The 20,635-nt window shown below is 45.0% G+C and overlaps 1 protein-coding gene and 1 long non-coding RNA gene across 2 annotated transcripts; one reads left to right on the forward strand and one right to left on the reverse strand.

Moving 5' to 3' along the window:
• Positions 1–348: 348 nt before the first annotated feature.
• Positions 349–1,873, reverse strand: LOC123071573 (uncharacterized). The gene is made up of 2 exons (XR_006434432.1): positions 779–1,873; positions 349–700 (listed from the first exon to the last, which is right to left on the reverse strand). It is a non-coding gene; the product is annotated as an uncharacterized lncRNA (long non-coding RNA).
• Positions 1,874–16,127: 14,254 nt separating this feature from the next.
• On the forward strand, positions 16,128–18,482 carry LOC123071574 (protein NRT1/ PTR FAMILY 5.10). The gene is made up of 4 exons (XM_044495154.1): positions 16,128–16,433; positions 16,531–16,748; positions 16,911–17,401; positions 17,537–18,482. Exons 1-4 carry the CDS (start codon positions 16,307–16,309, stop codon positions 18,348–18,350), a joined length of 1,650 nt encoding a protein of 549 aa, XP_044351089.1. The 5' UTR covers positions 16,128–16,306; the 3' UTR covers positions 18,351–18,482.
• The last annotated feature ends 2,153 nt before the right edge of the window (positions 18,483–20,635 follow it).

Genomic DNA, 20,635 nt, shown 5'->3' on the forward strand with positions numbered 1-20,635 from the left:
AAAAGTTTTTCTTCTGCTAGCGACATGACTCCGACAAAAGGTGGATCCTACAAGTCCTGAATTGCACGCATTATCTCACGAGATATAAGACCGATCATGATGTTCATGTCATAGGTAGGACACCTTTTTTTGTGAGGCATAGATAGTTGTGGCCATTGAGGACGAGTGCCTCGGATTATCACATTGGTCGCCATTAGTTACCTATTTTCATGTGGGGAGGCTTAGCTCTTTGACAAAGGTAACGGCTCCGTGGTAATCTACATTTTTTAGGGAGTGCCATCGTGACTACTTTATTGCATAGGTAGAACATAGTTACATTGTTTGCAAGGTTTCTTATCACGGCATTAGTTTTTTTGACAAAGATTGGATTTTATTAACTCAAAATGAAGCATCAAGTTGATACAAACACGATGAGAACACACCCGGCCTCTGCATAACTAAGATGCACACAACCAACACCAACACACACAAAAACCCGCTAGCAAATAACAAAGTCATATAAGACCAAAGCTATGCCTAAGCGAGAAAAAAAACCCGAAGCGAACAAATCCACGATCGACAAACTACAACAATGACCATATCCACAAGAACCATCTCATCACACCATAAGGATAATGGGGTTCTTCAACAGCAACACCTTCATGAAGGGAGCGATGCTCGAGCGTCGCCGTCACCGGATCCAACCACCAAAGGTCGGGCTCTAAGTTTTCACCCTGAAGAATCAGTCTAAGCATATACGAGCAATGCCTTCAAAAAGGGAATGACGCAAAAACATCACCTTTGCCATGTATGACCACTCGTGTCAGACATAGGTCTTCACCTCGGAGCTCGAGACCGGGTACTCGAAAGCACCACCATTGAAGTCAATCATATGTTGTCGCCACCGCTTTTCCACGATCCTAGCAGCTGCTCGCCGTTGTATCTTGTCCTCTGCGTCAAGTCGTTGTCCATCGATTGCATCTTGTCGCTGGATGAAACCACCAGATCTGAAGAGAGTAATCCCCGCGAAGATCTTTCGATGGCCATCGCAATCCGCAATGAGGCAACCGCCGACCAGAGTGACCATCACATGGACCAACACCGTCGGCAGAGCACATCACCGATGAGTGCCTTCTGGCCAAAGAGAGCCCTATCCAGGCCTATAGACCAAAAGCAGACATGACCGGATCTGAAGCAAGAAAGACAGATCTGTCCACGAGACAGAACCACGGCACCGCAGCCAACCTGGCCACAACACCACGGCCAAAATCCACCGAGGCGCCCCTATGGCCAAAATCCAATGGTTAGCAGGAGCACTGCCGCCACAAAGCGCATGGATCTGGCCGTCGCGCTGCACCGGCCCCACGCCTCTGGCACAGCCTCGCCGCCATGCCGCCGGTAGCCGTCACCACGCCCCACAGGAGGACGTCGAGAACAGTTGCCGGTCGCCGTCACCACGCCCCACAGGAGGATGTCGAGAACAGTTGCCGGTCGCCGCGACCCAACTGAGTCCCGACGCGCGCCGACGTGCCGCCCGAAGCTGCCGCCCTACAGATCGGAGGCTGTCGCGAGAAGGCGCCCCGCCGCCGCCGTCGGCCGCGTGAGCTTTGCCAGCGACGTCCTCCGGCAGCGGCGCGGCGAGGCGTGTAGAAAGGAGCGGCGGCGGCGCTAGCAACCGCGTTCCGCCCGAGTCGCCCAGGGCCAGGCGACGCGGGCGATCTGTTTCTCCTCTGTTGGTGTGGTAATCTACTAATCTAAAATGTGGTAGGTTTTGTATATTTACCAATGACTCACTTGATGCATGTCCGACTGATGCCTGACGCCGTCAAATTTGAAGCCATGATAATAGCTGCCTGAATAGAGAGGTACTCCTCCGTCCGGGTTTATTAGGCCTAAAAACAACTTCTCTTAGACCAAGACACATAGTAATTTGCTCATATTAATTCTTTCATTCCACTCTCAATGCACTCTTTCACATGCATGCAGCCAATGAAAAAGCACGCATAAAGTGTATTAATTGCCTAACCATGGCACCAACAACAATGACTTTCAATGCAACCAATGAAATGGTTGCATGCATGCATCTTTTCAAAGCGAGGCCTTATAAAAAAGGGCATGCTTGTGATGCTAAGAGGCCTAATAAACCCGGACGGAGGGAGTACATGTTACCTTTTTTTTGCAAAGAATCATAGGGTTTATTATTCCAAAATGACAGAGTTACAATCCTCAGCGACTAAGTCACTAACACAAGGAGGTTGTTGCCCTAGCCAACATGCTGTACTATCACCGACCCTCCCAAAGTTCGCTAAATAATGTGCAACTCTATTCTGTTCCCGGAGAATTTTAACAGGAATAACAACCCTATCATTCAAAAAACTCTTAATATCTCTAACCAAATGGCGATCTATCCACGGAATCATCTAATAGTGCTCTAAGTGCCACCGAACAGTCTGACTGAGGTAAAATCGTAGCACTAGAGTGTTCAACCGCCAGCTTTAGTCCTTCCCAGATTGCTTGTAACTCAGATTCAAGGGCTTCATTACCATGGAAAAGTTTACGGTAAGCTGCAAAGATAACGTCCCCTTTATCATCTCGGAGGATCATTCCAGAACCCGCCGAGCCATCTGAAGAATTGTAAGAACCATCAGTAGCCAACGCCATAGATCCCACATGAGGCTTGGGCCATGGCTTGATGGAAGTGACATGCTCTGGCTGCACTATTTTGGCAGGTGGGACTCCACACAATGGGGCTTTACCTTTGATTATTTCGTCTGCCGATGCTGAGCTCTGTATGAAAGTGTTGTAGTAGCTGGTCCAAAAGGCACAGGACACCTCTACAGGAGGGATTGTTTTGCCATGCACAAGTTCATTTCGCAGATACCAGATCCGCCACAACACCATGATGATCATGCTTCTTAAATGTTCTTGTGAACCGGCTAGGAGATGGAGCAGCCATTCATCACCGATATAAGTAATCTCCTCCCTTATTGGTAATGGCCAGTGCCTCCTCATGGTATCCCAAAGAACAGCAACATTGGGGCGAACAAGTAGAGCATGAAAAGAAGACTTTTTTTCCTGATCACACAGTTTACAATAGCCATGCGTACCTATGTGTCTTCTGAACTTCTCTGCAGTAGTAGGTAGTGAACCCGAAGATACTTGCCAGGCAAAGTGTTTCAATTTTGGTGGCACCAACGTGCCCCAAACTAACTCCCATAAGGATCTATCAGCATGGGGTGATGAACTAGAAGCACCAGGAACGAACTGAACATTATAATCAGACATAGCAAAATTATACGCTGATTTAACTGAGAAATTTCCAGTCTTTTCCCACGGCCAGGAAATGAAAAGGTTACCTTTTTCCCCTCTCGAATCACGTAGACAGATGACCTTGAGCTAATTAACTGTGCTGCTGGGGACACATCATTGTTGCCTTTGCTAAGCAAACATAAAGTACTTCCTCCATTTCTAAATATAAGTTTTTTTAGAAATTCCAATAAGAGACTACATACGGAGCAAAATGGGTGAATCTATACTCTAAACTACTCTATATACATCCGTATGTTATCCATAATGAAATCTTTAAAAAGACTTATAGTATTTAGGAACGGAGGAAGTATATTCCTATTTTTTTCTGTTGGCAAACAAATACTGTAGACAAACACACAGATCACAAGGTTACAACTCGCTGGCACTGGCGAAGCAAGTACTCCTACGTGCTTGTCCGTTTCGGGGAAGGCAGATGAGGAAAGAACCTGTCCGATCCGAGGTGGCACGAGGCCCGTGCACGGAGGACGCCCGCGCACGACGGGCACGCGCTGATCGCGTGGGGAACGTGCCCGGGCGTGTGCTCCTGCACAACCGGCACAAGCCCCGGATCTGCTGCGCCCGCGGCAGCTCGCCGCATCCGTGTATCTCGAGATCGATCGATCAGAGCCGCTTGGAACTGAACTTTGGAACCTACGTACCTGGGCATACGAACTGAAAATGGGAGACAGTGAATTCTCTCGAACTGGGTATTCTTTCCACGGCCTGTAGGATGTGGCTTCGCCCGTCGATTTCTCGAACGATGAACAGCGACCTGGTTTAAATGTTGGATAGTACTTTGAGAAAGGCTCCAACAACGACGATGCATCGGTTTCACTGTCACTTGTACAGACAAATAGAGTCGGGACACCATCCTTTTCAGAGTTAGATACCACTATAAAATACTAGTACTTCCTCCGTTTCAGTTTACAAGTCCTACACGTATACCTATGTTGCCAATTTTATCGCACTAATATAAACTATATAACCCAAATTATAACGTTTGAAAATAGAACATCTGAAGTTTATATTGATTTTTTTTAATATATAACTTATATTAGGTTGGTCAAATTGACGACCTATGCGTACGCGCACGCCTTATAAACTGTGAGAGAGGGAGTACAACGTATGGCATTGATATGTAGAGTAAAATACGTATGCGATCATCAAAGTTGTCGAGTATGTGCAATCCAGTCGTTGAATTCAGGAAGTCTCCACTTCTTTACCTAATAATAAAGCACGGTGGGTTTCTGTCGTCCGTCATTCTTATTTGCAAAAAAGTCCCTGCAGTTTATTGAAATCAACCCGCAGTCCATTTTTAAGTCATACCGAACCGTTTTTTTAGTTTTATCAGAACCCCCTGAGATTTTAGGTAATCAACCCGCCGTACGTATTTAAGTCATACGAATCTTTTTTTGTGTTTTAACAGAAAACCCCCTGACCTTTCGGTTAGTCAATCCGCAGTTTATCTAAAACAAAATTATCCATATCTTTTAAATCGTAAGTCCGATTTTAACATATTATATATATAATTTGATTAGAAAAATGTGTAGAATCCAAATATGTTGTTACTTTTAGCTATTAAATATTTCTAAACTATTAATTTGGATGCAAACATAATCTATAGTGCACGGTCTGGGGTTTTTTTCGCACTGGCGGCGATCCAAATTGCAAATAAACACACATTAACACCAGATTGAGAGGGAAAAAAACATTGTTAACCACACATGCACAACTCTGAAAAACCTCACGGGAAAAAACAACATTTTTCTCATCTTATTCTCAGTGATTGTGTGCGTGCGAGCGTGTGTGTGTGTGTGTGTGTGAGAGAGAGAGAGAGAGAGACGCCTTAGGATTGACCACATTCAAATACGTTTTCGTTGTGTGAGCATTGAGACCACCGTCGTGAACACAAATGTGATGCAATTTTAAAATAAAGAACGTCTATGTATCAAGGTCTCAAGTCGTGGTTATTGGGTTAAGAGCATGTGTGTTTTGTCCCGTTGCAACGCACGGGCTCTTTTGCTAGTTGATCCTAAAAATTGCTAAAGGGCTCGGCACATTTGTCTTTTTCAATTTTTCATGCATACCGGAATGTCCCAACCAACGACTTAGTTATTTTTATCGGTCTGATTGTGGTCGTGTTCTCTTTTTATTTACTCCCTCCGTTTCTTTTTAGTTTGCATATAAGAATTGATCAAAGTCAAACTTTGTAAAGTTTGACTAGTTTTGTAGGAAAAGATATCAATATTCATGATATGAAATTTACATTATTAGATGAATGATGAAATTAATTTTCATGACATATAACTTTAATATTGAAGATGATAATATTTTTTCTATAATGTTAGTCAAACTTTGTAAAGTTTGACTTTGACCAAATCTTATATGCAGACTAAAAAGAAATGGAGGGAGTACATCACTGCATGTACTACGTCCATCCCGGTTTACTAGGCCTTCTCATATTCTGGATCATATTTTAACCATGATTTTAACTAGTAAATATGTGTTATACGTAGGAAAAATAATATCACTACAAAGTACATTCAAATGCGAATTCAACAACGTAATTTTAGGTAATATGCATTAACATTCTGCTAGTCAAATATGTAATCAAACTTTAACTCAAAATAGGATGGAGACTAATAATCCAGGATGGAGGTAGTACTTGTTAACTTGAACGTTTTTATAAATGGTTGTCTGCATCACATGATGCAACCCCCTCTCAGTCGCCGGGACATCATATACATCGAACATGTAAACCACACCAGAGTTTACCCCAACCATTAGGAACCCCTAAATTCTACCTTCACTCGGCCTCACCGCCACCACTTGACCACCCGTCGCAGTTGCGTCTTGAGTCGCCGCCTCTCCTACCATCGCTCGTCACTACCATGGCCATCCTCTCTTGTTGTCTCTCGTCTCGAGTCACCTCCATCAATAGTCAATTCAGCACAAGACTGTTGGGTTTCGTAGTAATTTCAAAAAATTTCCTACGCACACGCAAGATCATGTGATGCATAGCAACGAGGGGAGAGTGTTGTCTACGTACCCAACGCAGACCGACTGCGGAAGCGATGACACGACGTAGAGGAAGTAGTCGTACGTCTTCACGATCCAACCGATCAAGCACCGAAACTACGGCACCTCCGAGTTCGAGCACACGTTCAACTCGATGACGATCCCCGGACTCCGATCCAGCAAAGTGTCGGGGAAGAGTTCCGTCAGCACGACGGCGTGGTGACGATCTTGATGAACTACAGCAGCAGGGCTTCGCCTAAACTCCGCTGCAGTATTATCGAGGTATATGGTGGCAGGGGGCACCGCACACGGCTAAGGAATAGATCATGTGGATCAACTTGTCTCAACTTATGTGTTTAGAGGTGCCCCTGCCTCAGTATATAAAGGAGCCAAGGGGGGGAGGAGGCGCCGGCCAGGAGGAGCTGGCGCAGGAGGAGTCCTACTCCTACCGGGAGTAGGACTCCCCTCCAATCCTATTCCAACTAGGAATCCCCAAAGGGGGAAAGAGGAGAAGGGTGGCCGGCCACCTCTCCTAGTCCTAATAGGACTAGGGGAAGGGGGGAGGCGCGCAGCCCTGGTGGGCAGCCCTTTCACCTTTCCACTAAGGCCCATGAAGGCCCATATGGCTCCCGGGGGGTTCCGATAACCCTCCCGGTAACCCGGTAAAATCCCGATTTCACCCGGAACACTTCCGATGTCCAAACATAGGCTTCCAATATATCAATATTTACGTCTCGACCATTTCGAGACTCCTCGTCATGTCCGTGATCGCATCCGGGACTCCGAACAACCTTCGGTACATCAAAATGCATAAACTCATAATATAACTGTCATCGTAACCTTAAGCGTGCGGACCCTACGGGTTCGAGAACAATGTAGACATGACCGAGACACGTCTCCGGTCAATAACCAATAGCGGGACCTGGATGCCCATATTGGCTCCTACATATTCTACGAAGATCTTTATCGGTCAGACCGCATAACAACATATATTGTTTCCTTTGTCATCGGTATGCTACTTGCCCGAGATTCGATCGTCGGTATCCAATACCTAGTTCAATCTCGTTACCGGCAAGTCTCTTTACTCGTTCCGTAATACATCATCTCACAACTAACATATTAGTTGCAGTGCTTGCAAGGCTTATGTGATGTGTATTACCGAGAGGGCCCAGAGATACCTCTCCGACAATCGGAGTGACAAATCCTAATCTCGAAATACGCCAACCCAACATCGACCATTGGAGACACCTGTAGTACTCCTTTATAATCACCCAGTTACGTTGTGACGTTTGGTAGCACCCAAAGTGTTCCTCCGGCAAACGGGAGTTACATAATCTCATAGTCATAGGAACATGTATAAGTCATGAAGAAAGCAATAGCAACATACTAAATGATCAGGTGCTAAGCTAATGGAATGGGTCATGTCAATCAGATCATTCAACTAATGATGTGACCTCGTTAATCAAATAACAACTCTTTGTCCATGGTTAGGAAACATAACCATCTTTGATTAACGAGCTAGTCAAGTAGAGGCATACTAGTGACACTTTGTTTGTCTATGTATTCACACATGTATTATGTTTCCGGTTAATACAATTCTAGCATGAATAATAAACATTTATCATGATTATAAGGAAATAAATAATAACTTTATTATTGCCTCTAGGGCATATTTCCTTCAGTCTCCCACTTGCACTAGAGTCAATAATCTAGTTCACATCACCATGTGATTTAACACCAATATTCATATCTGTATATGATTAACACCCATAGTTCACATCGTCATGTGACCAACACCCAAAGGGTTTTACTAGAGTCAATAATCTAGTTCACATCGCTTATGTGATTAACACCCAAAGAGTACTAAGGTGTGATCATGTTTTGCTCGTGAGAGAAGCTTAGTCAACGGGTCTGTCACATTTAGAGCCGTATGTATTTTGCAAATATTCTATGTCTACAATGCTCTGTACGGAGCTACTCTAGCTAATTGCTCCCACTTTCAATATGTATCCAGATTAAGACCTAGAGTCATCTGTATCGGTATAAAAGTTTGCACCGATGTAACTTTTACAACGAACTCTTTTATCACCTCCATAATTGAGAAACATCTCCTTAGTCCTTACTAAGGATATTCTTGACCACTGTCCAGTGATCTACTATTAGATCAAAATTGTATTCCCTTGCCAAACTCAGAGCAAGGTATACAATATGTCTGGTTCACAGCATAGCATACTTTATAGAACCTATGACTGAGGCATAGGGAATGATTTTTCATTCTGTTTCTATTTTCTGCCATGGTCGGGTCTTGAGTCTTACTCAATTTCACACCTTGCAACACATGCAAGAATTCCTTCTTTGACTGTTCCATTTTGAACTATTTCAAAAATTTATCAAGGTATGTATTCATTGAAAAATCTTATCAAGCGTCTTCATCTATCTATATAGATCTTGATGCTCAATGTGTAAGCAGCTTCACCGAGGTCTTTCTTTGAAAAACTTTTATTCAAGTATCCTTTCATGCTTTGAAGAATAATTCTACATTATTTCCGATCAACAATATGTCATTCACATATACTTATCAGAAATGTTGTAGTGCTCCCACTCACTTTCTTGTAAATACAGGCTTCACCGTAAGTCTGTACAAAAACTATATGCTTTGATCAACTTATCAAAGCGTATATTCCAACTCCGAGATGCTTACATCAGTCCATAGATGGATCGCTGGAGCTTGCACATTTTGTTAGCACCTTTAGGATTGACAAAACCTTCTGGTTGTATCATATACAACTCTTCTTTAATAAATCCATTAAGGAATGTAGTTTTGACATCCATTTGCCAGATTTCATATAATGTGGCAATTGCTAACATGATTCAGATAGACTTAAGCATCGATACGAGTGAGAAAATCTCATCGTATTCAACACCTTGAACTTGTTGAAAACCTTTCGCAACAAGTCGAGCTTGGTAGATAGTAACACTACTATCAGTGTCCGTCTTCCTCTTGAAGATCCATTCATTTAACATGGCTTGCTGATCATCGAGCAAGTCAATCAAAGTCCATACTTTGTTGTCATACATGGATCATATCTCAGATTTTATGGCCTCAAGCCATCTCGCGGAATCTGGGCTCATCATCGCTTCCTCATAGTTCGTAGGTTCATCATGGTCTAGTAACATGACTTCCAGAACAGTATTACCGTACTTCTCTGGTGCGGACTGTACTTTGGAAGACCTACGAGGTTTTGTAGTAACTTGATCTGAAGTTTCATGATCATCATCATTAGCTTCCTCACTAATTGGTGTAGGAATCACTTGAACTGATTTCCGTGATGAACTACTTTCCAATTCGGGAGAAGGTACAAATTACCTTATCAAGCTCTACTTTCCTCCCACTCACTTCTTTCGAGAGAAACTCCTTCTCTAGAAAGGATCCATTTTTTTAGCAACGAATATCTTGCCTTCGGATCTGTGATAGAAGGTGTACCCAACAGTTTTGGGTATTCTATGAAGACGCACTTCTCCGATTTGGTTTTGACCTTATCAGGTTGAAACTTTTTCAAATAAGCATCGCAGCCCCAAACTTTAAGAAACGACAGCTTAGGTTTATTGCTAAACCATAGTTCATACGGTGTGGTCTCAACGGATTTTAGATGGTGCCCTATTAGACGTGAATGTAGCTGTCTCTAATGCATAAGCCCAAAACGATAGTGGTAAACCGATAAGAGACATCATAGATCGCACCATATCTAGTAAAGTACGATTACAACGTTCGGACACACCATTCCATTGTGGTGTTCCAGGTGGTGTGAACTGTGAAACTATTCCACATTGTTTTAATTGAAGACCAAACTCGTAACTCAAATATTTGTCTCCACGATCAGATCGCAGAAACTTTATTTTCTTGTTACGATGATTTTTCCACTTCACTCTGAAATTCTTTGAACCTTTCAATTATTTCAGACTTATGTTTCATCAAGTAGATATACCCATATCTGCTCAAATCATCTTGTGAAGTTCAGAAAATAACGATACTTGCCACGAGCCTGCATACTCATTGGTCTGCATACATCAGTATGTATTATTTCCAATAAGTCAGTAGCTCGTTCCATTGTTCCGAAGAACGGAGTTTTAGTCATCTTGCCCAAAAGGCACGGTTTGCAAGCATCAAATGATTCATAACCAAGTGATTCCGAAAATCCATCTTTATGGAGTTTCTTCATGCGCTTTACACCGATATGACCCAAACGGCAGTGCCACAAATAAGTTGCACTATCATTATTAACTTTGCATCTTTTGGCTTCAATATTATGAATGTGTGTATCACACGATCGAGATCCAACAAACCATTTTCATTGGGTGTATTACCATAGAAGGTTTTATTCATGAACAGAACAACAATTATTCTCTAACTTACATGAATAACCGTATTGCAATAAACATGATCAAATCATATTCATGCTCAACACAAACACCAAATAACACTTATTTAGGTTTAACACTAATCCCGAAAGTATAGGGAGTGTGCGATGATGATCATATCAATCTTGGAACTATTTCCAACACACATCGTCACTTCACCCTTAACTAGTCTCTGTTTATTCTGCAACTCCCGTTTCGCGTTACTAATCTTAGCAACCGAACAAGTATCAAATACTCAGGGGCTACTATAAACACTAGTAAGGCACACATCAATAATCTGTATATCAAATATACTTATGTTCACTTTGCCATCCTTCTTATCCGCCAATCACTTGGGGTAGTACCTCTTCCAGTGACTAGTCCTTTGCAGTGTAAGCACTCAGTTTCAGGCTTTGGTCCAGCTTTGGTCTTCTTCACGGGAGTGACAACTTGCTTGTCTTTCCTCTTGAAGTTCCCTTCCCTTTGCCCTTCTCTTGAAACTAGTGATCTTGTCAATCATCAACACTTGATGCTCTTTCTTGATTTCTACCTTCGTCGATTTCAACATCACGAAGAGCTCGAGAATCGTTTTCGTAATCCCTTGCATACTATAGTTCATCACGAAGTTCTACTAACTTGGTGATGGTGAATAGAGAATTCTGTCAATCACTATCTTATCTTGGAAGATTAACTCCCACTTGATTCAAGTGATTGAAGTACCCAGACAATCTAAGTACATGCTCACTAGTTGAGCGATTCTCCTCCATCTTTTAGCTATAGAACTTGTTGGAGACTTCATATCTCTCAACTCGGGTATTTGCTTGAAATATTAACTTCAATTCCTGGAACATCTTATATGGTCCATGACGTTCAAAATGTCTTTGAAGTCCCGATTCTAAGCCAAAGAGCATGGTGCACAAAACTATCAAGTAGTCATCATATTGAGCTAGCCAAACGTTCATAACGTCTGCATCTGCTCCTACAATAGGTCTGTCACCTAGCGGTGCATTAAGGACATAATTCTTCTGTGCAGCAATGAGGATTAACCTCAGATCACGGATCAAATCCGCAACATTGCTACTAACATTTTTCAACACAGTTTTCTCTAGGAACATATCAAAATAAACATATGAAAGCAACAACGCGAGCTATTGATCTACAACATAATTTGCAAACTACAACTAGGACTAAGTTCATGATAAATTAAAGTTCAATTAATCATATTACTTAAGAACTCCCACTTAGACAGACATCTCTCTAGTCATCTAAGTGATCACGTGATCCAAATCAACTAAACCATGTCCGATCATCACGTGAGATGGAGTAGTTTTCAATGGTGAACATCGTTTATGTTGATCATATCTACTATATGATTCACGCTCGACCTTTCGGTCTCCGTGTTCCGAGGCCATATCTGCATATGCTAGGCTCGTCAAGTTTAACCTGAGTATTCTGCGTGTGCAAAACTGGCTTGCACCCATTGTAGATGGACGTAGAGCTTATCACATCCGATCATCACGTGGTGTCTGGGCACGACGAACTTTGGCAACGGTGCATACTCAGGGAGAACACTTCTTGATAATTTAGTGAGAGATCATCTTATAATGCTACCGTCAATCAAAGCAAGATAAGATGCATAAAAAGATAAACATCACATGCAATCAATATAAGTGATATGATATGGCCATCATCATCTTGTGCTTGTGATCTCCATCTCCGAAGCACCGTCATGATCACCATCGTCACCGGCGCGACACCTTGATCTCCATCGTAGCATCGTTGTCGTCTCGCCAATCTTATGCTTCCACGACTATCACTACCGTTTAGTATTAAAGTAAAGCATTACATCGCGATTGCATTGCATACAATAAAGCGACAACCATATGGCTCCTGCCAGTTGCCGATAACTCGGTTACAAAACATGATCATCTCATACAATAAAATTCAGCATCATGCCTTAACCATATCACATCACAACATGCCCTGCAAAAACAAGTTAGACGTCCTCTACTTTGTTGTTGCATGTTTTACGTGGCTGCTACGGTCTTGAGTAAGAACCAATCTCACCTATGCATCAAAACCACAACGATAATTTGTCAAATAGACTCCGTTTTAACCTTCGCAAGGACCGGGCGTAGCCATACTTGGTTCAACTAAAGTTGGAGAGACAGTCGCCCGCAAGCCATCTCTGTGCAAAGCACGTCGAGGGAACCGGTCTCGCGTAAGCGTACGCGTAAGGTTGGTCTGGGTTGTCTCGTCCAACAATACCGCCGAACCAAAGTATGACATGCTGGTAGGCAGTATGACTTGTATCGTCCACAACTCACCTGTGTTCTACTCGTGCATATAACATCAACATCAATAACCTAGGCTCTGATACCACTGTTGGGTTTCGTAGTAATTTCAAAAAATTTCCTACACACACGCAAGATCATGTGATGCATAGCAACGAGGGGAGAGTGTTGTCTACGTACCCAACGCAGACCGACTGCGGAAGCGATGACACGATGTAGAGGAAGTAGTCGTACGTCTTCACGATCCAACCGATCAAGCACCGAAACTACGGCACCTCCGAGTTCGAGCACACGTTCAGCTCGATGACGATCCTCGGACTCCGATCCAGCAAAGTGTCGGGGAAGAGTTCCGTCAGCACGACGGCGTGGTGACGATCTTGATGAACTACAGCAGCAGGGCTTCGCCTAAACTCCGCTGCAGTATTATCGAGGTATATGGTGGCAGGGGGCACCGCACACGGCTAAGAAATAGATCATGTGGATCAACTTGTCTCAACTTGTGTGTTTAGAGGTGCCCCTGCCTCAGTATATAAAGGAGCCAAGGGGGGGAGGAGGCGCCGGCCAGGAGGAGGTGGCGCAGGAGGAGTCCTACTCCTACCGGGAGTAGGACTCCCCTCCAATCCTATTCCAACTAGGAATCCCCAAAGGGGGAAAGAGGAGAAGGGTGGCCGGCCACCTCTCCTAGTCCTAATAGGACTAGGGGAAGGGGGGAGGCGCGCAGCCCTGGTGGGCAGCCCTTTCACCTTTCCACTAAGGCCCATGAAGGCCCATATGGCTCCCGGGGGGTTCCGATAACCCTCCCGGTAACCCGGTAAAATCCCGATTTCACCCGGAACACTTCCGATGTCCAAACATAGGCTTCCAATATATCAATATTTACGTCTCGACCATTTCGAGACTCCTCGTCATGTCCGTGATCACATCCAGGACTCCGAACAACCTTCGGTACATCAAAATGCATAAACTCATAATATAACTGTCATCGTAACCTTAAGCGTGCGGACCCTACGGGTTCGAGAACAATGTAGACATGACCGAGACACGTCTCCGGTCAATAACCAATAGCGGGACCTGGATGCCCATATTGGCTCCTACATATTCTACGAAGATCTTTATCGGTCAGACCGCATAACAACATACGTTGTTCCCTTTGTCATCGGTATGCTACTTGCCCGAGATTCGATCGTCGGTATCCAATACCTAGTTCAATCTCGTTGCCGGCAAGTCTCTTTACTCGTTCCGTAATACATCATCTCACAACTAACATATTAGTTGCAGTGCTTGCAAGGCTTATGTGATGTGTATTACCGAGAGGGCCCAGAGATACCTCTCCGACAATCGGAGTGACAAATCCTAATCTCGAAATATGCCAACCCAACATCGACCATTGGAGACACCTGTAGTACTCCTTTATAATCACCCAGTTACGTTGTGACGTTTGGTAGCACCCAAAGTGTTCCTCCGGCAAACGGGAGTTACATAATCTCATAGTCATAGGAACATGTATAAGTCATGAAGAAAGCAATAGCAACATACTAAACGATCAGGTGCTAAGCTAATGAAATGGGTCATGTCAATCAGATCATTCAACTAATGATGTGACCTCGTTAATCAAATAACAACTCTTTGTCCATGGTTAGGAAACATAACCATCTTTGATTAACGAGCTAGTCAAGTAGAGGCATACTAGTGACACTTTGTTTGTCTATGTATTCACACATGTATTATGTTTCCGGTTAATACAATTCTAGCATGAATAATAAACATTTATCATGATTATAAGGAAATAAATAATAACTTTATTATTGCCTCTAGGGCATATTTCCTTCAAAGACACGTCGTCTTCGCACGTCATCATCATGATAGTCAAGTCATCATAAGGCATCATCGATCAATCTTCAAGTACCCATCGTCGTCTTCTTACGCCACGCTAAACCGAGCACTGTCATAATGTCAACGGTAAAAAGAAACATCAGAGGGACTGTATAGGACCCCTTGAGAACTCTGAGGACTTAAACAGAGCAGTTGCGCCTCCTCAACAAATCCAATAGCTTTGTAAAGATAAAAAGACCTTATTTTTTTGTGTAGGCACATACAAAAGAGTAAAGAACCTATAGCGGATGTCAACTGTTCGAGTCCGCTTATCTCCAACCCGTGAACCCTTCATAAAGTTTGAGGACCTAGGGTCCTTTTGGTTCGTGGGATTCTAAAAACGTTGGATGGCATGCAAACAAATGATTTTGCTTCATTTGATTCATTGGTTGCATGAAAAGATAATTATCTTCATATGTCCAAGTGCATGCTACGTTTCCTATGATATGCAGTGCAAGGAAATCCTCATAAAACATTCATACATAATTCGATCCTAAAGATCAAACGGTCGATAAAGAAAACATTTTTGAAGATTCCAACTTTTAATTTTTCTATGAAAATCCTATCAAGTAGTTTCTCCGTTTCAAAATAGATGACCCAACTTTGTACTGTCTTTAGTACAAAGCTGGGTCATCTATTTTAGTACAAAGTTTGGTCATCTATTTTGGAACGGAGGGAGTATGAACCAAAGAGGTCTTTAAAAACAGAGCTGCAGGAGCATTCCATTCGTCATAGTACATTACAACATTATTACAGTACTAGACTAGTCCTAGGTGGCTGACATCCCCCGCAAGAGATCCCATGGAGGCCCGGGATCCCCACGCGACGCAACCGGCCAAACGGGGCCGCGCCAACTCCAGAAACAGATCAGGTCGCCTCTCCGCATACGCGTCTCCTGCCATCCCATCCCCCGCTCCGATTCGATAGGTAGGTGGCGTGATTCTCCGCACCCCTCTTCACTCGCGTCATCACATAGTGTACGAATTCAGGATCATATGATCCATGGCCGCGTTCGCCGTCGCCGTGCACGCCATTCACGGGGACATCAGCACACTTTTTTTTTCTGCTGGAAAGGATAGGATGGACAGTATTATTATCAGTTTACAATGTGATGCGTAACATCCGTGTAAAGTCGCACAGTTCGTTTACAAAAAAAAAAAGTATTAGTAGTACTACTAAGCAGATTAGCAGAAGATTCCCAGAGAGAAAAGAGCGTATTTTGTTTGCGAAAAGCGAAGGGCTTGGTTGGTGACTTGGTGTCCTGTACCTCCTTGTCCGAGCCCGTGCGGCGCCTTGCGCGCTGCTCCGATCCCGTACTGTACCACGGCCGCCACGGTATATGATGCCCGCCACGCCCCCCGTCGCATTTCTGCAGCCCCTTCCAGTTCAGTTCGCCGGCACGCACACGCAACGTGACCAGACCCAACTGAACAAGAATGGACGCCACCCGCGCCCTCCTCCTGCCCCGGATCGACGGCGCCGTCCCCGGCGTCGTGGACTTCCGCGGCGGCCCCGCCCCGCGCGCCTCCACCGGCCGATGGTCCGCCGCCATGTTCGTCCTCGGTAAGTACGCCCCCCCGGCGCACAGTAGGCCAAGGATGATGATCTGGTGAAAGCCGAGGGTTGATCTGATTTGGGTTGTTTGTTGCTTGGATTGAAGGTGTGGAGATCGCGGAGCGGTTCGCGTACCACGGGGTGTCGGCCAACCTCATCAGCTACCTGACGGGGCCGCTGGGGGAGTCCACGGCCGGCGCCGCCGCGGCGATCAACGCGTGGAGCGGCGTGGCCACGATGCTGCCGCTGCTGGTGGCCTGCGTCGCCGACGCCTGGCTCGGGAGGTTCCGCACCATCGTGCTCGCCTCCGTCCTCTTCGTCGTGGTCAGCCCACTTTTCCCCTCCCGTAAAAATCCCCCCTTTTGACAAAAAAAGTGCTTCATGAACGAACCCCTTTCTGTCTGCCCTCCCCCAATCAAGCTCGCGCACTTCCACTGACAGAAAAGTGCGTCCAGCTGACCACTGACAGCCGGGTTGCCATTGCAGAGCATGGGCATGCTGACCCTGTCCTCGGCGCTGCCGGTGTTCCACTCGGACGGGTGCACCAGCTTCACCTCGCTCTCGGGCGCGTGCTCGCCGTCGCCGGTGCAGGTGACCATCTTCTACGTCTCGCTCTACCTGGTGGCGCTGGCGGAGGCCGGGCACAAGCCCTGCGCGCAGGCGTTCGGCGCCGACCAGTTCGACCAGCACCACCCCGAGGAGTCCGTCTCCCGGAGCTCCTTCTTCAACTGGTGGTACTTCGGCATGTGCTCCGGCACCGCCGCCACTACCATGGTCTCCAGCTATATCCAGGACAACATCGGCTGGGGCCTCGGCTTCGGCATCCCCTGCCTCGTCATGGTCTTCGCGCTCGCCATGTTCCTGCTCGGCACCCGCCGCTACCGCTACTACACCTCCACCCAGTCCAGCCCCTTCGCGCGCCTCGCCAGGGCCTTCGTCGCGCTCCTCAAAGGCTCCAAATCCAGCCAATGCGCCAAGTATGCCCACTCATCATCCATCATTTCTCGTTTGAAATCTGCAATCTGGCCATGAGATTTCTGAATGTATGATCTTGTCAGGCTTACATACAGTGCTAACTCTGAATGTGGTTGATCTGTTGTTTTAACAAGCAGTACTCTTGCGGGCGAGGATGGTGAGTTCAACGCGGAGCACCGGGAGGAAGTTCGGGGCCTGCTGCGGCTGTTCCCCATCTGGGCGACGTGCATCATCTACGCCGTCATCTTCTCCCAGTCGTCGACCTTCTTCACGAAGCAGGCCGCGACGCTGGACCGGCGGATCGGCGCCACCTTCCGCGTGCCGCCGGCGGCGCTGCAGACGTTCATCAGCCTGACCATCATCACCTTCATCCCAGTCTACGACCGGCTGTTCGTGCCAGCGGCGCGGCGGTTCACGCGCCTGTCCTCGGGCATCACCATGCTGCAGAGGATCGGCACGGGGCTGGTCCTGGCGCTGGTGGCCATGGTGGTGGCGGCGCTGGTGGAGGCGAGGCGGCTGGGCGTGGCGAGGGACGCCGGCCTCGTGGACGACCCCAAGGTGGCGCTGCCGATGAGCCTGTGGTGGATGGTGCCGCAGTACGTGCTGTTCGGGCTGTCGGACGTGTTCGCCATGATCGGGCTGCAGGAGTTCTTCTACGACCAGGTCCCCGACGCGCTGCGCAGCCTGGGGCTGGCCTTCTTCCTCAGCATCTTCGGGGTGGGCCACTTCCTGAGCAGCTTCCTCATCTCCGCCATCGACGGCGCCACCAAGAAGAGCGGCGCCAGCTGGTTCTCCAACAACCTCAACCGCGCGCACCTCGACTACTTCTACTGGCTGCTCGCCGGGCTCTGCGCGGCGGAGCTGGCCGCGTTCGTGGTTGTCTCGCGCGTCTATGTGTACAAGAAGAGGGTGGCTCACCATGACCATGACGACGGTGGTGCTGTCATGTAATCAATCACTTGTAAGGTGGTTTCCTTTCTTGCGAATGTACAGATGTATAGTGTTATAAGTATAATGGAGACTGCTCGCTGGCGAGCACCGGACAAGGGAAAGCCTGAAAATCAATATGTTCACGCTTCAGCACAGGACCTGTGGTTGGAGGCTCTGACGGAAAGCTTGTATAGGCGCAGGCAGTTTGGTATGCTCAAGCCATGGAGATGTATGCCATTCGTGACGGAATTCAACTTGCCAGAGATCTGGTATGCACAAGGATTTGCACTGAAAGTGATGCTAACTATGCGGTTAAGATGTGCAACTCTGAATCTTCAGATAGAACGGCTGTCGCAGCCGTTTGCCACGGGGTTAGTACTAGTTTTTCTGGGTGGGTGGGTTTACTAGTACTCCCTCCGTTCCTAAATACTTGTCTTTCTAGGCATTTCAACAAGTGACTACATACGAAGCAAAATGAGTGAATCTACACTCTAAAATATGTCTACATACATCCGTATATAGTAGTCATTTAAAATGTCTAGAAAGACAAATATTTAGGAACGGAGGGAGTAGTTTTTAACTTCTGGGTGGGTGGGTTTACTAGTTTTTTTTTTTTGAGGGAAGGGTGGGTTTACTATTTGTGAGCTTGTTTTGTGCGTAGGGAAGCTAATGAAGCGACCCATAGTTGTGCTAAGCTGGCCATAGATGAGAGGAGGATAAATTATATGTCTACTTTCCTAGCTGGTTGTATTCAGATTCATTGTAGAACACCTATTTGAGTAATATAAGCTCTTGATTCGAAGAAAAAAGATCCAAGCTCCCAGAAAATACAAAGTAACTCATATGACTAATAATTACGATAAGATCTCTTGGAAACACATTCTTTATGGTGTCAATCTCTGCAAATACTCCTAAAATTTCAGTGTAGAGGATACAATTAGACCACGACGACAAAGGTTGCTGATAGCCCGTTGAGTTGCCTATCTAAAACCATGGAAATCATTGAGCGATGATCTTACTTTGGTGGGCGATGATCCCATAGAAGTGCAGGTGGTCGAATCACAATATCTTCATCATGGTGTCGGTAAAAGATTTCATCTCCAGAAAGAATCAAATAAACAAAAAAAGTTTGGCACTCTAGCATAAACTCATATAATAGAATCCGCGAGGACACAAAACTCTCTGACTTCATGGCACCATCAAAAAAGAACGAGTGTAATTTTATTCTTAGAAGCTACGATCACCACTAGACAGTGACGAAGAACGTAATACTCTTGAAGATCTAAGGTCCCATCACCACTCAGCGCCAAAAATGGCGGTTTGACGCGAGGGGACCAAAATTTCTCTTGTGGCAACTGCAGTTCTCCAAGGAACCCTACTCGTAGCATCAGCGACACTAAGTGATTCATGTGCTTGGGCCTAGCTATAGTACAAAGTGATTGGGTGATCTGCAAGTAGGAAAATGGGGGCGCGACTGTGTGTTCCTTGCAGGGCGGAATCTTATTTGGCGCCTTCTGTAGATCACCCAATCGATTGCAGGCATGAGACCGCTTCTGTCGTGGGGAAGGACCGTAACCACTTCGACTACATCATCCCTTCTGACTAGTTACTGCATTTTCCGCCTCTTATTCTTTATTCAGTTCGCGGAATTTTTTATTTTTATTTTTCTTCATATTTTTGTTTCGTTCTTTTCCTTCTCCTTTCCCTTTTCTTTAAATTTCTTTTTAAAATAACGATGAACCTTTTTTATGTTGTGCGAACTTTTTTTCAAATTCGATGAATATTTTGAAATTCAATGAACTTTTTTCAAAATTGGCAATCTTTTTCAAATTTGATGAACTATTTTCAAAATCAATGATTTTCTTTTTCAAATTCGTGATTTTTTTCAAAATCATGACATTTTTTCAAAATTGATGAACTTTTTTCTAAAATTTTGAACTTATTTTCAAAATCGATGCAAAAACAGTGAACTTTTTTTAATTATTAATTTTGTTTTGAAATCCATGAACTTTTTTCAAGTCGATGAACATTTCTTCAAAATATGTGAACATTTTTTCAGAGTCGATGAATTTGTTTTTTCACAATTTTAAACTTTTTTTAAAATTGATGAACCTTTTCAATTTTAATGAACGTTTTTAGTAAATGAATTTTTATCCTAAATTGTGATGGTTTTAAAATCTGTGAACATTCAAATTTTGTTCACATTTCTTTTCAGAAGAAATCCCATTTTTCTAAATAGCGCGGGTAAGTTAATTCATAAATGTTCCGGGTTTAAATGTTCCAGCTATGCACCGAAGCTAACTTCC

The sequence above is a fragment of the Triticum aestivum genome, chromosome 3B (assembly GCF_018294505.1).
Source record: "Triticum aestivum cultivar Chinese Spring chromosome 3B, IWGSC CS RefSeq v2.1, whole genome shotgun sequence".
Taxonomy (NCBI): domain Eukaryota; kingdom Viridiplantae; phylum Streptophyta; class Magnoliopsida; order Poales; family Poaceae; genus Triticum; species Triticum aestivum.

Excerpts from the sequence above, each read along its gene's own strand:
- LOC123071574 (XM_044495154.1), top strand. The coding sequence starts at position 16,307 with ATGGACGCCACCCGCGCCCTCCTCCTGCCCCGGATCGACGGCGCCGTC. Across the intron at positions 16,434-16,530 it reads CGCCGCCATGTTCGTCCTCG|GTGTGGAGATCGCGGAGCGG; the intron begins GTAAGTACGCCC and ends CTTGGATTGAAG. Across the intron at positions 16,749-16,910 it reads CCTCCGTCCTCTTCGTCGTG|AGCATGGGCATGCTGACCCT; the intron begins GTCAGCCCACTT and ends TTGCCATTGCAG.